This window comes from Polypterus senegalus, chromosome 15 (genome assembly GCF_016835505.1).
Source record: "Polypterus senegalus isolate Bchr_013 chromosome 15, ASM1683550v1, whole genome shotgun sequence".
Classification (NCBI taxonomy): domain Eukaryota; kingdom Metazoa; phylum Chordata; class Cladistia; order Polypteriformes; family Polypteridae; genus Polypterus; species Polypterus senegalus.
The window spans coordinates 574,891-590,680 of record NC_053168.1 but is presented as its reverse complement, the minus strand read 5'-3'; the positions used below and the strand labels follow the sequence as shown (position 1 = coordinate 590,680).

The following is a 15,790-nucleotide window of genomic DNA, read 5'->3' as shown; positions in this document are numbered from 1 at the left end:
CAAAGGTGACCTGAAGAGAAGACAGAAACGGCGAGGCTGTTGAAGAGTGAGCCTCAAGTAAGAAGCCATCCAGCACGTCTGGAGCGATGTAGAGATCAGCAGGGGGACTATAGACAAGGCGACAACGTTTAGAAGGCTGAAATGTATCATTAAACACAAAGAGATATTTTTTTGACCAATCCTGTCATTTATGTCTCACCTCGTATGAATGTCTTCTCAGCCGAAGCCTCGCTCTTCATTCTGCTGTGCCTCACCAGTGATCTGTCACTAAAACACACACTCCACAATCCCAGCATGCATTTCCTTCTGACAACAGTTACTTTAGGGCCCGCCCATTAAGCCTCGATCACCTCTTCATTCGTTCTCAGTTACTATTTTGCCTGAACTTGTGATAAACTTGAGTCACTCAGATTTGGATCCCCCCAGCCGTCGAGTCCACACAAAATGCCGATGAGGCGACGCTGACTAAACGCCGGTGTTTGAACACCAAAGAGCATTCGTTACGAGTTGCACACAACGGAAATGAAGGCTCCAATGACAGACGATCCTCCTCAAACCACACGTCACAGCAGTGACCTCGAGCAACACGTTAACTGCGCTAAATGACAGCAAAAAATAAACCAAAGTGCACAACGACGCAAACTGGAAAGACGAGCAGGAGACGCGGAGGTCGCTAGAAAGACTGGCCCACCCTAAAGGTGCACACGCGCTTCTTACTGAATTTGGACAAGGCACGGTGTGGCGTCTTTCAAGCACACTTTCCACGCGCCACTTGTTCCCAGACCCCTGCAGGTTTTTCTACTTTCCCTCTAATTGGTCTCATTGCTTTGCCCCTAATTGTGCATTTAGAAAACTGCAGGCCAGCACTGGCACACAAACCACTAAGACTGGCATTTACAACACATGCACACCAAAGGCGAAGTGGGAGAGCAACGCCAAGCACCAGTTTGAGGCTCAGATGGTACACACACGGTGGCTCAACAACAGGCCAAGAATGAAACGGTGCTGGTGGGCGAGCACAAACATAAACGAGGACCCCACATCAGAACTGAGCGATCTTCACAAGGCTGCGTTTGTGCTTTCACTACGCTCGTCTTGACGTTTAGGACTCCGCCAGACCCGTGTGTGTAAGTGCGGCCTTCGCCACCAATGCCCCCAGAGCGCAGTGTCACGCCAACAAACGCTGAAGGCGTCTGAAAGCTCCCACGTATTCCAAACGGCCCGTCAACAAAGCACAGGCTCAGAAGGAATCGTCAGGGTGCTGCTCGAGTTCAATTCGTCTCAGACTTTCATGGCGAATCTCATCAGTCTGCCTGCCTGGCTGACTCGAATCAATGCGGGTGCCCCTGGGACACTGAGGGTCTTTGACCTGGTAATGTTCAGCTTTAAGAGCGACCAGTCACACCATCACGCAGCTTCTGTGGGTAATTAGCTGTGGCACTAGTGCCCTGAAACGGGCCGTTCCACAGTCTACTCACAGGGCAGTTCATGTAGGAAGAGGGTCCTGGATACACCAGCCATGTACGTCAAGCGAGACAAAAATACTGCGCCCGCCGCTGCCAACTCAGTCCCCTATGGGCTGCAGGACCAGACTGGCACCGTCATACATGGATGAGGCCACGAAAAATCTAAAAGTGCCCAGGGGTCCCCATATAAGGCCAGAAAAATAACCAAAAGTACTTTAGACATCAGACAGCCATTTGCCACTTTACTGGAAGAGGAGGAGACGACCATCTGCTGCTAGTTTGCTCCAACACACGTTTAAATGTTTCAACAACAACATTTATTTCTGTCGCACATTTTCATACAAAGAATGGGAGCTCAAAGTGCTTTACATGAAGAAGAGAGAGAAAAAAAAGAGACAAAATAAATAAGAATTAAAATAAGGGAACACTAAAATAAGTAAGGTCCAATGGCCAGGGAGGACAGTTTCAGTCTACTACGGCCATCACGTGGACGCCACTGTCAGATGACCAACTATGGGGACAAGTGACCTAAAAATTATGTTAGGATATTTGACAACAACGTGACATGGTGTCTGACAAGGCTTTATTGAATTTACATAGCGCAGGGTTACGTGAATTGGCAATGCTAAATGGGCACATGTGTGTGTGTGCGTTTGCCCCGTGACGGACCCCAATGCTAGCTGAGATAAGCTCCAACAACCTCTGTCACTCTGCTCCTAATTTGAGCGGGTTAGAAAATGACGACGTGAGTAGACCGCGTCACCATCAACACGATATCTAGCTGGTCCAGTCCATGATACACGGTGGACCACTGGTCTAGAGCTTCAATCAAAGAATGGAGGGCATCATCCGACAGAAATGACCTCAACAGGGTGGAACTGGAGTTTGCCACGTGTACCCCACGTGTACATTGCATCCGTTTGTCCTTCACAGAATAAGCAGAAGGAAAACTGCACCTGACCCGTCTCTATGTAGCACCCGAGGACATGGAAAAAGACGCCACACAGAGTGCCACCCTGCAGTCCAGGGGTGGCCTGTTAATCCTTGCAGACATCTAAGTGACCATCACTGACACAATACGGACTTGGCTCTTGTCACAGAGGCTCACCAGTGCCTCAGCTACTCAGATGCCAACATGTTTCAGTTTGAAGACCTGCTCTGCGTGAGCTAAATGGGGAGCTCCCTGAACGCCCCTCTCAGTGTCACCGACCCACTGTCTCCCACACCTTGTCCCCACTACATGGCAGTTCACATTTCTCCATCTGTTCTCACCAGCATCTGCAGGCCATCCTCACTAGCTGTGCCTAGTGAGCAGGCTGAGGACACCTTCAGGGAACTTGAGGCCCATCAAACCCGCGGGGGACGCACACCGTATGAGGCAGGGGGTGTAAATGTTATGGCTGACTGGCGTGTGTACACTTCACCGTGATCAGGTGGATTACCGTAACTGACGTAATATGCGTCGTCACTGCTGTCACCTTGTACTCGGTCAAGGGTGCTACACAGAAGTCATCTGAACTGAACGAGAGGTCGGCTTGCAGTTGCTGCTCCTTCTTCATCGCCGAGTGCAGGCCTCCCAGTCAACAATGACCTGCTTTTATCTCCGGCGGCGCTGCCAGTCGCACGATGCATTTTTTAACAGATGAAACTGGCACAAGGAAAACATCCAAACTCGCAATCTGATGTGACTGAGCCAGGATTTGAATCCATGATTCGTGTGTGTGTGTGTGTGTGTGCCAGCATTGCCTTTATCGCCCATACTTCACAACAGTACGTTACTAGATCAGTGCAAAACAATCTCAACATACAAGCCCTGCCTTTCTGATCCTCCATCATGCGCGTCTGCATGTTTTAAATACAACAATCCCCCCAGCAGTGAAGACAGCAGGCCTCGTGCTTCCACTTAGAAGGTGCAGCCAATCAACAGCAAACTGGCCGCTTGGCCATCTGTACCACTTGTGTCTGGTGCGAAACCTGAAGACCCAACCATGGAATTTACACCACAGATTAGAGGCAATTAAGAGCACGTCCATCACGCATGCTGCTTTGGCAGTTTTCCTAAAGCTTCTGCGGGCAGTGGGGCCATGCCAACATCTGCCAGGGGGATTACACTGCGACTGGAAACAACAAAAGAAGCAAAACTCATCAGGAGTTGTTATCTTCATCACAAACTCCTCAGAGGCCTCCACACTGGCTGGGAGTAAACCAGAACCCTCACTGGCGCACCCTGCCGAGAGCTTCAAAAGGGAAACTGGCCACTGAAATAAAAGTCCAAAAAGACGGTAACAAATGTCCCCGACCTTTAACCTCTGGCTGTGAATCGGGGCAGATGAAAAACTCTTGACAAGTTAAAAGATTCATTTCTCAAAAGCTCTGAAACACAGAAGTGCTCTGAAGAGGCACAAAGGCACAAATTGAAAGATCTAACAGCGGGGAACGAGCAACGGCTCAATACAGCAAACAACGCGCACGATAATCACGGGAAACAGCAAAATGAAGAGCATTGGACCAGCCGGGTCTCCAGAGCCACAAAGCACACGCGGCCCGAGAGAACATGGAAGTGACACAGCAGTGAAACCTCTCGCTTGCTCGCTCTGTGTCTATATATCTAATAAACATATACAGTATACACACACATATACACGTACATATACAGTGGTGTGAAAAACTATTTGCCCCCTTCCTGATTTCTTATTCTTTTGCATGTTTGTCACACAAAATGTTTCTGATCATCAAACACATTTAACCATTAGTCAAATATAACACAAGTAAACACAAAATGCAGTTTTTAAATGATGGTTTTTATTATTTAGGGAGAAAAAATCCAAACCTACATGGCCCTGTGTGAAAAAGTAATTGCCCCCTTGTTAAAAATCACCTCACTGTGGTGTATCACACCTGAGTTCAATTTCCTGATTACTGCCACACCTTTTCAATCAAGAAATCACTTAAATAGGAGCTGCCTGACACAGAGAAGTAGACCAAAAGCACCTCAAAAGCTAGACATCATGCCAAGATCCAAAGAAATTCAGGAACAAATGAGAACAGAAGTCATTGAGATCTATCAGTCTGGTAAAGGTTATAAAGCCATTTCTAAAGCTTTGGGACTCCAGCGAACCACAGTGAGAGCCATTATCCACAAATGGCAAAAACATGGAACAGTGGTGAACCTTCCCAAGAGTGGCCGGCCGACCAAAATGACCCCAAGAGCGCAGAGACGACTCATCCGAGAGGTCACAAAAGACCCCAGGACAACGTCTAAAGAACTGCAGGCCTCACTTGCCTCAATTAAGGTCAGTGTTCACGACTCCACCATAAGAAAGAGACTGGCCTGCAAAAACGGCCTGCATGGCAGATTTCCAAGACGCAAACCACTGTTAAGCAAAAAGAACATTAGAGCTCGTCTCAATTTTGCTAAGAAACATCTCAATGATTGCCAAGACTTTTGGGAAAATACCTTGTGGACTGATGAGACAAAAGTTGAACTTTTTGGAGGCAAATGTCCCGTTACATCTGGCGTAAAAGGAACACAGCATTTCAGAAAAAGAACATCATACCAACAGTAAAATATGGTGGTGGTAGTGTGATGGTCTGGGGTTGTTTTGCTGCTTCAGGACCTGGAAGGCTTGCTGTGATAGATGGAACCATGAATTCTACTGTCTACCAAAAATCCTGAAGGAGAATGTCCGGCCATCTGTTCGTCAACTCAAGCTGAAGCGATCTTGGGTGCTGCAACAGGACAATGACCCAAAACACACCAGAAAATCCACCTCTGAATGGCTGAAGAATAAGAAATCAGGAAGGGGGCAAATAGTTTTTCACACCACTGTATATATACAGTGGTATGAAAAACTATTTGCCCCATACAGTGGTGTGAAAAACTATTTGCCCCCTTCCTGATTTCTTATTCTTTTGCATGTTTGTCACACAAAGTGTTTCTGATCATCAAACACATTTAACCATTAGTCAAATATAACACAAGTAAACACAAAATGCAGTTTTTAAATGATGGTTTTATTATTTAGGGAGAAAAAAATCCAAACCTACATGGCCCTGTGTGAAAAAGTAATTGCCCCCTGAACCTAATAACTGGTTGGGCCACCCTTAGCAGCAATAACTGCAATCAAGCGTTTGCGATAACTTGCAATGAGTCTTTACGGCGCTCTGGAGGAATTTTGGCCCACTCATCTTTGCAGAATTGTTGTAATTCAGCTTTATTTGAGGGTTTTCTAGCATGAAGCGCCTTTTTAAGGTCATGCCATAGCATCTCAATTGGATTCAGGTCAGGACTTTGACTAGGCCACTCCAAAGTCTTCATTTTGTTTTTCTTCAGCCATTCAGAGGTGGATTTGCTGGTGTGTTTTGGGTCATTGTCCTGTTGCAGCACCCAAGATCGCTTCAGCTTGAGTTGACGAACAGATGGCGGACATTCTCCTTCAGGATTTTTTGGTAGACAGTAGAATTCATGGTTCCATCTATCACAGCAAGCCTTCCAGGTCCTGAAGCAGCAAAACAACCCCAGACCATCACACTACCACCACCATATTTTACTGTTGGTATGATGTTCTTTTTCTGAAATGCTGTGTTCCTTTTACGCCAGATGTAACGGGACATTTTTCTTCCAAAAAGTTCAACTTTCGTCTCATCAGTCCACAAGGTATTTTCCCAAAAGTCTTGGCAATCATTGAGATGTTTCTTAGCAAAATTGGAAAATCTTGGAAATCTGCCATGCAGGCCGTTTTTGCAGGCCAGTCTCTTTCTTATGGTGGAGTCGTGAACACTGACCTTAATTGAGGCAAGTGAGGCCTGCAGTTCTTTAGACGTTGTCCTGGGGTCTTTTGTGACCTCTCGGATGAGTCGTCTCTGCGCTCTTGGGGTCATTTTGGTCGGCCGGCCACTCTTGGGAAGGTTCACCACTGTTCCATGTTTTTGCCATTTGTGGATAATGGCTCTCACTGTGGTTCGCTGGAGTCCCAAAGCTTTAGAAATGGCTTTATAACCTTTACCAGACTGATAGATCTCAATGACTTCTGTTCTCATTTGTTCCTGAATTTCTTTGGATCTTGGCATGATGTCTAGCTTTTGAGGTGCTTTTGGTCTACTTCTCTGTGTCAGGCAGCTCCTATTTAAGTGATTTCTTGATTGAAAAGGTGTGGCAGTAATCAGGAAATTGAACTCAGGTGTGATACACCACAGTGAGGTGATTTTTAACAAGGGGGCAATTACTTTTTCACACAGGGCCATGTAGGTTTGGATTTTTTTTCTCCCTAAATAATAAAACCATCATTTAAAAACTGCATTTTGTGTTTACTTGTGTTATATTTGACTAATGGTTAAATGTGTTTGATGATCAGAAACATTTTGTGTGACAAACATGCAAAAGAATAAGAAATCAGGAAGGGGGCAAATAGTTTTTCACACCACTGTATATACATACACACACACACACACACACACACAGCATAACCTTACCTCCGCTTATCGAGTGAACGAGAGAATTACTTGACAGATTTAGATCGGACTTTTTTCTAGAATTTGCTTGAACATTCCGGTTGATTCTGCGACTTCTCTCATCGCCCCCAAGTATCAGGGTTCGCTTGCAGGAGTGAGATATTTGCACTAATCCGAGAGACTACCAAGTCTGTGGGCCGAGGGGAGAGGAAAGCGTGACGTCAGGAGTGGGCGGGGCCTCCTCGCTGTCCTGTGTCACTACTACGCGGGTAATGCCACGGGGCACGGCTACTTACACATACATAAAAATAATAAATCTAAAGAAAATACTTGAAATGGACCAAAGCAGACAGTAAAAAGGAACTAAAACAGTGAAGACAAAACAGAAACAAGGACCACGAGACGAGTTCTGCGACATTCAGTTATTAAACAGATGAAACTTTGGGTTCTAAAATTCCTTGACTGCCATAATTACTTGGGGGTCCGTCATTGCGAAGACTCACTATGAACAGGGCGGTCACTCTTACTTTAAAGGATCTGCGCTGGTATTGGGAAGGCTGCTGGTTCAAATCCTGAAGTCCTACTCTGCTGGACCCCTGATCAAGGCCCTTAAGCTCTAAACTGCCCCCGAGGTGCTTGCTGTACTATGTCATTTCACATGACCTCTGGGGGTCAGCCAATCTTCCCTACTCAGGATAAATGCAGTGTACCAAATACCAAAAACAATAAATTAAATGACATGGTTGGTGACTAATAACTATTTACATTACATCGCTAAGTCTTTGTGTTCTTTAAACACGTCCGTCTGCTTCTTTTGCATTTCCCAATTTCTTGTAAGTGTCCGTTGCACACTAAACGACTTTGTTAAACGTTCGCATTACACTGCTAGAAATGCAGGGGATGACGGATTACACGACTTCCGTGTCATCCCACCACACTTGCTGCCTGTGTGTGTGTGTGTTTTCTAGGTGAGGTGCGTCCACTGGCGGTCCCAGACCCATCACTTTCCATTCTCACAACACGACGAACAGGACATCAGACAGACGAGCCGCGTCTCCGTTTGCGAGGTCCAAACACCCATCCATATGCTTCTTTTTGTCTGGTGGCCTCACTGTACGGGTCACATGTTCGGCTCAGCACTCCCTGATTCTCGGCTCACATCCACACACAGAGCCCACCCTAGGCAGCTCAAGGCAAAAGTCAAACCTCTCTGAGCTGCGGACCCCTATGACTGAATCACAGGGGATTTCAAACCGGACCTGCTAAGGTCACATAAATGAAGCCACAACAGTGGAAGAGTCACACAGGGTGATGGGGGAATTGAAACGTTTTCAGGTGTCCGTCATCAACATCGACTTCACCGCTCATCGACAAAAAGTCTTCAGCCGCCTTTAACACTCTGCGCCTGCACTGCTCATTGCTAAGATGGATACACTTGGCACCGAGTCCACAGGAAGAAAGAGTGGCAAACGGCAGCCTTTAAACTCCTTCTTACTTTAAGGGACTACAAAGGCAGCTCATTAAACCATCAGACCAATGAAAAGTAAACACGATGCATTAATTGTGAAATTGCTTGAAATAAAACCCCGTAGCCGCAAGAGTCCCACAGGACTGAACTTGGGAACCACTGAAGTAGAACAAAATCAATAGCTGAAAATGGGAACTCCCGACTAGACATCCATCTGAGGCATCGCCATGACAGCACATGGAGGACCCCCAGCAGAAGGCCTAGGCGCCCCCTTACACTAGGGGGGAGTCTTCTGAAATGTCCCCTCATGCGCCCATTTACTAACTGGGCCCGCCGCCTTAATATTTCATAAAAAGTCACACAATTTGCTTCATCTGAAAGGCCTCCACTGATGGCCAACAGTCCCGGGCCTACAGAAACCATGAAGCTGCCGGGTTTCGGCCCAGAATGGAAATCCTCGCTAATAAAATGAAGCGTAATCTTTTCAATGCGTAACAAATTGTACGATTCTGTCTTTAACTACATTTTTAAAAAGCTGCCCGTCCCTCTTGTTATGACCCCAACGGATCGTCTCTGGATGAATCGATTTGAGACGGCAGTGAAAACAATCGCCTCTTCAACTGGAGACCAAGTTCACCTGCACTGTGCCAACGTGCCAACGTGCCAATGTGCACAGGCTCAAGCGACTGTTTAGGGAATACTCTGCGAGCAAGGAAGTGCTAGAAACACAATCAAGAGAACTCATGGAGTAACCAGCAGAAGAGACGTCCAAGTAAACACTAAGCGTGGCTTTGGCTGGCCATAGTAACAACAACATTTCTTTCTAAAGCACATTTTCATACAAACAGTGGCTCAAAGTGCTTTACATACTGAAGAAAAGAAAAATAAAAGACAAAATAAGAAATTAAAATAAGACAACATTAGTTAACATAGAAAAGGAGTAAGGTGGTCCGATGGCCAGGGTGGACAGAAAAAACAAAAGAAACTCCAGACGGCTGGAGAAAAACAAAAGAAACATCAAATCTGCCGGGGTTCCAGGCCACGGGACCACCCAGTCCCCTCTGGGCATTCTACCTAACATAAATGAAACCGTCCTCTTTGTAGTAAAGGGCGTCTTCGAGCAAATAAACAAACAGACTTTTTGAAATCCGCAAACTTGGATGAACTTGTGACATGTCCAGGCCACTTAACACCAAAGGACCATTTAGTCACAGTGTCCCTAAAAGTAACTCAGGAGCTGCTAACAGCCAATGAAACGACAGCACTGATCATAGGCAAACAAAATGGGGGTACAAACAACACACGAAAATTAGCTTCAACGGTGGGGGGGGGGATGAATACATTAATTAATTCATCATCTACAGCAACAGTAAACCCCCCACCACCCAAAAAGTAGCCGACCTCAAACATCAGCCAAGAGAATAATACATTCATATAGCGCCTTTCATAAGCTCATGGCACATACAGTCCACTGTAAGACCTGCGAGGTGCCATTCAAACCAAAATGGAAACCCAACATACCCTTAAAAATCAACTCAACAAACTAGCGGACCTAACAATTAAGACAACCAGCTAATTACGTGTTTGAATGATCGGCCGTTATCTCTTCATTATTCATTCATCTTCGCTCCACTTGACCAGGCTGAAGGTTGCATTTCTGACAGAGCAGAACTCCTTCAGTTCCCTCGCTGATAACTCAATCAAGAGATTCCCTGGAATTGTCAGACCCTGGGCCTGCTCACTATGGTCCATTCCGGCCAGATGCTAAAATCATTACTGACATTTACATTAGATATATCCAAAGCGACTTACAAAAGGGGTCAGCATAATGGAGTCAGTCCAGGGAGTGTTTAGAGGTGAACTTCTGAAGAGCTCCACACCACAAGACTAAGAGTTACTCCGATCTTAGCAGCTCCGTACCTCACATCAGAGCTGCTGGCAGTTCAGAACTTCCCAGAGCGCCAAGCTCTCCGACAGGGGTGGGCAGCGTCAGTCCTGGAGGGCTGCAGAGGCGGCAGCAGGTCTTTAATCCAACCCACTTTGTTAATGAGAAGTCCGTTCTTGCTGATGAAGCGCCTGTTGCTCACGTGACATGTTGATGCTTCATTTTAGTGGTCTCGCTTGTTAAGGTTCCCCCCTCTTAGCTACTCATTTCAGGCTTAAACGGCCACATTCAGTGTTTTAATGGCTCCTTAATAGCAATAAGATGTAAATGACAAAGGAGCTGGCAGTTCTCCATCTCGCTTATTTCCATTTACACCTGCGTGGACTCATCCTGCATCATTTGGTTTAAAAACCACTTAAGAGAAGATTCAGACATTTTAGCAGGATGAGATCAATGGAAAGGGAACAAAAAAAAACTGCAGATATAAGAACATTACATTGCAACCTAACAAGCCCTCAAATGAAATCAGGTCTGAGATTTGCAAGCATTGGTTTCTGATTAAGCAATTGGGTTGGAAGGAAAACCTGCAGCCACTTTGGCCCCCAGGACCAACGCTGCCCACCCCTGATCTAACAGGAATGGAGCCTCACAGGAGCCCCAAGCTCCTTCTCTTCAGTCGCCATCTGGAGCTCAGAGGAGAAGATGGTGGATACTTTCATACCCACACTCTCTAGCCCATGGAACCAAATTCAGGACCACTGGGCACTAGACTTTACCCTGGCCAAAACATGGGTACCAAACCTGGCCACACACAAACCAGGCCAATGTACTTAACCTACACCTCTGTGGGGTACATGTCAAAAAAACAAATTAGAATTCACAATCTGCACACAGCCAACAACAAAGTGTGGAATTCAAACCAAGGATGCTGGAGGAGTGCAGCAGCAGGCAGTGCCAGGCACTGTGCCACTGCAGGACACAACGACGAGAGATGACATAAGCAGGCAGCTTGATCTACTTCAGAAATGTACCAACAATCAGGATTAAACCCATGAGTGCCCAAAAGTTCCCCAAATGGGGTAGCTGCTTGCATTCACCTGCAGGTGGTCTCAGATTTGGGGTGTTGGTCAACTCAAATTCACTTTCAGGTCCCTCAGCCAAAGCTCTCAAAGTCTCGAATGCCACATGCAGATGGATGTCCTTTAAATCAAACCCGTGTCCTTCGTGATGTGACCCGAGAAGGCAGTCGTATCAGATAAACAGGCGAAACATTCAAAGCTCAGGTTCAGGAGGGTCCTCGCACTACACTCTCGTCTTTTCTTTAATCACGATATGCAGACTGCTGGGTAAGGACCAGCCAAACGAGGACCTCACAGGCCTTGATCAAGAAATCCAGTTGTCCTCGACACCGAGACGGTGCAGTACTTGCTAATTCAGAGATTACTGGCTGCCAGCTGTAGTGGGTGGTACACTTGCCTACTCTCCCTGCGTCTGTGTTTTTTTAATCTGGGCACCCCCACTGTATTCAGATGTTAACCGGTGACTTTGAATTGGCCACTCATGAGCAGGTGTGGGTGTGTGCAAAGTGTGCCCTTCCACTGACTGGCAACGCCACCACAATGTGCGATCAGGTCTCACTATGGCTCTTGGCCACTGTACCCGGACATGCTGCTGGAGGACAATATTTCTTTATATTATTAACTCCAAGGTAAAGGACAGGGTCTTGCATATGGAATTCAGTTTCTACTTAATGTTTCCAAGCGACTTAAAGAATTTGAATAGAACTCGTTCCGTTTCATTTGTTTTTCCAATTGGAGCACAGACAAGTGAAGAGAGCTGCTCGTGGTCACAAAGAGTCAGAGGTGGGATTTGTACCCACAACCTCAGGTCTGAAGGTGCACTGAAGCGAGCAAATGTGCCTGATTAATCCACAAAGCGAAAGTCTGCCCACCCTCGTCTCCACCGAGACTCCAACTTGGATCATGAAGGTCTGGAAATGACTGATTTACTGTATTTAAAAATCAATCGGCCTCTCTACAGTCCATCCTCATGTGTGTCACTAGCACCCGATTTGATGAAGTGCCTTCCTAAAGAACTCCACCTGTCGGGTCAATCGACAAACCATTAGGTCCGACTGTGTGTGCGTCATGGCTCTGTATTTTGTTTTAATATTCTGTTTATTTCAAGGTCTTACTGTTCAGCGCTTTGTGACTTGTCTGTGCTAGACACTTCATTAATACAATTTTACTTCCTCAACAATTCAATGCCTGTTCAAACGACTCTCCTCCCTCATCCGAGACGTGTTAACCGAGGACTTTGAATCGATGCAGGTGTAGGTAGGCACAAGCGTACCCTGCTGCCACAGACTGGCATCAGACTTCATCACCCATCCTAGTTTTAGTAGACACACTGCAGATGGTCAACATTTCTTTAGATTATTCCATCACGTATTAAACTGGGTCGTGCACATATTAGAACATGAGAAAAAAAATGCAAAGCAACAAAGCCCATCAACCCTCCAAAAAACATCAAGTCCACTTCTGAAGGTGCCTGAAGCCCCTCTGCCTTCTGTGCAAAGGAAAACTCCCAGTGTGTCCCTGTCACAACTGCCACACTCCTGTATTTATTTTACATTCTTAGTCAGGTCTATAGAGCTGGCTCTTGCACATTGCCACTCGTTTTTACAATTCTACATGACGCTTTTATGTTCTATGGTGGTGTTCTTGACGGCGCACGCGCACATTTCCGATGGGCTTCAAAACGCACCCCAACTAAGTCCCCACTTGTGACGGGTCGCAAATGAATAATTTACTGCAACTGAACTAAAAATCAATCGGCGTCTCTACGATCCATTGCTGTTTGTGTCAGAAGTATACAATTTGACAAGAATGCTTTCCTAAAGAGCTCTGGAGAATAAACTCCAACTGTTGACCTCCTCCGGGTCAACTGATTAACCGTTGGGTCCGGCTGCCTGTGTGAAAAACCCAACAACACGTGCACCGAATCGTGGAGCGCTCGCGATCATAGCGATGCCCGGTGGCATTCATAAAAGCAGCTCCTCCACATGCCCAGCAGCCACCAAGAAAGGCCAACCGTGATGACCGCGGGACCAGATGCAAGTGCCACTGCGTCAAGTGCACACACGCCACGCGAGATGCTTTATCTGTCGGTTGTTGCTCCCTATTAATGGTGTCGATGAGCCGTTTCATACACGCTCTCGTTTCAAGTGGAAATCGCCTGGTGGCGGCGCGTGTCGCCAATGGCGCTAAACAAAATAACGATTTACTTTCCAAGAAGGCAGAAGGAGAGGGAGGGAGCTCAAAGGGCTCCTTAAACGTGCCACTTCCGGGTGCAGAAGCACCATCAGCGGCGAGGCGAGCTGAGCTTTGGAAATCCCAAAGGGGTGCAATTCGCTGCCAGCTCTCGTTCAACCGATCACTCGCGTTATTGATAACGCGCCTTTACGAACCGCGCGACTCGTGAAACGGTCGCATTTTAAAATAACTGCAAACTCGGAGGGGTTATGGAAGCCCACAAATAAAACAACACCCGCGCCAAACTGAAACGCCACCCGGCACAGCTGCAGCAAAGAAACTGAAGTGCAGAACAACTGGGGCTGCGAGCGCAGCGCCTTGCGCTTACCTGCCAAAGAACAATTTCGGCCTAAAAGTTGACCGAGGCCCGAAACAAAGTTGCCTTCCCCGCGAACCTCGCGCAAAAGCGCCAAAGAAACGAGCACTGCCGCGTCGAACTTTACTCACCAGGGGTCGAACTCGTGAATGATGCTCTCGAAGCGAATCACAGCGAACAGCCGGGAACTGAAGCCTGCCAGCCAGGCCAGAAAGAGTATGGTGAACGAGAGGAGGGACTGCCAGCCCGCCGGCTGGGTCAGGCCACCGGACAGGCCTCCACTGCCCGCCGTGGCGGCGCCGCTGCAGCTCGACCGGCTGTTGCCCACGGGCGAGCCAACGGGTTTCGGGGATGCCTTGTGCTTGCCGTCGGGGACGGACTGCTGCTCCGCCATATTCTGCGTAGAGACCGCTTGTGTGACTCTAGGTTGAGAAGAGAGCCCCTGCCGCCGCCTCAGTCCCCGATGGTCTCCCACTCTCTCTCCACCTCCGCCTCCTCCACCTCGTCTGCCTTCTTCCCCCCCGATCAGATGTGCTCTACTGCTATTAATTCCAAGACGCAACTACCAGCACTTCGACATTACAGCCGCCCGCCGAACTCTCACGCGCAGCGGCGTCTCTGACTCCAGTCCGCCAGAGGGTGGAGATGTAGGCGGGGCTCCGACTACAGGAAGCGCGTTCTGCCTCTCACAACGCGACAGGTAGAGAGCGAAGGCGGAGCGCGCTTGGCCCCGCCTTAAAATCGTGGCGGTCTCGTCCTCCAACGCGAATTGACAAGCAGCTTGGCGAATAGCAAGGAGAATGACGCGACAGCCGGCTTGAGGAAGGCAGGTCCTAGAGTAGTCACCCCATTAGCCAATCAGTGGAGGACAAGAATGAGCAAGGGCTTGACGTCACGTGCCCGCCAGCCAATGAATTAAATGAACTGCTACCCAGTTTTGTAAAAGTTGAAAGCTGCGAAGAATCGAAGTTGTCAATGGAGTCACAGTAAGGGTCCGCTAATGTTCTAAAGGGCCTTCACAACCAGTTGTCATTCAAAAAAGCACTGGCTCAGATCGTCTGAAGGTTTATCAGTTTTCAAGAAATTGACGATTCTGATGGGCATTCTCTTTTCTGCTAGCTACCCACACTCACTGTTTTTTTTATCGCCAGCCGTTGCTGTCTAAAATGCTTAATGAGCAGTACGCGTGACAATTCTGCATCGCACGTGCAGTATTATCGGAATAAAACTTAGACACAGAGGAGGCATAAAATGTCTCTCATTACTTAAGTGCGTAACAAAGTCCAAAGTATAAGGATCGGCAACAGCGCAAGACGGACACAGCACGGATAGTATGCTGCTGTTTAATTAATGGCAAGTCTTCACCCCTTGGACGTCTTCACATTTTATTGTTTCACATTAAGTCATATTGGAATAAAATTTGCCTCTTTTGATAATGATCGACAGAAAATAACCCTTTAAATCCATCTATCCATTATCCAACTAGTTATATCCTAACTACAGGGTCACGGGGGTCTGCTGGAGCCAATCCAAGCCAACACAGGGCGCAAGGCAGGAACAAACCCCGAGCGGGGCACCAGTGCCCCGCAGGGCGCGCATGAACACACACACCCACACACCAAGCACACACTAGTGAAAATTTAGAATTACCAATGCGCCTAACCTGCATGTCTTTGGACTGTGGGAGGAAACCCACTCAGACACGGGGAGAACATGCAAACTCCACGCAGGGAGGACCCGGGAAGCGAACATATCAACAAATTCTTCAGGGTAATGTTCAAGCATCAGTCACAAAGTTGAAATTACTTATGCAGGGGTTGGATATTCCAACAAGACAATGACCCAAAACACAGTCGGAAATCTACAAAGGCATTCATGCAGAGGGAGAAG

At 47.3% G+C, this 15,790-nt stretch overlaps 1 protein-coding gene across 1 annotated transcript in view; it reads right to left on the bottom strand.

The window, feature by feature from the left end:
* The window catches only part of stt3b (STT3 oligosaccharyltransferase complex catalytic subunit B), a 95,321-nt gene extending 80,732 nt beyond the window's left edge, over window positions 1-14,589 (bottom strand). The window contains exon 1 of the mRNA XM_039737171.1: window positions 14,032-14,589. Within this exon, the coding sequence (XP_039593105.1) occupies window positions 14,032-14,294 (263 nt within the window). The 5' untranslated portion in view covers window positions 14,295-14,589. The remainder of the gene's footprint in view (window positions 1-14,031) is intronic.
* Window positions 14,590-15,790: the final 1,201 nt, after the last annotated feature.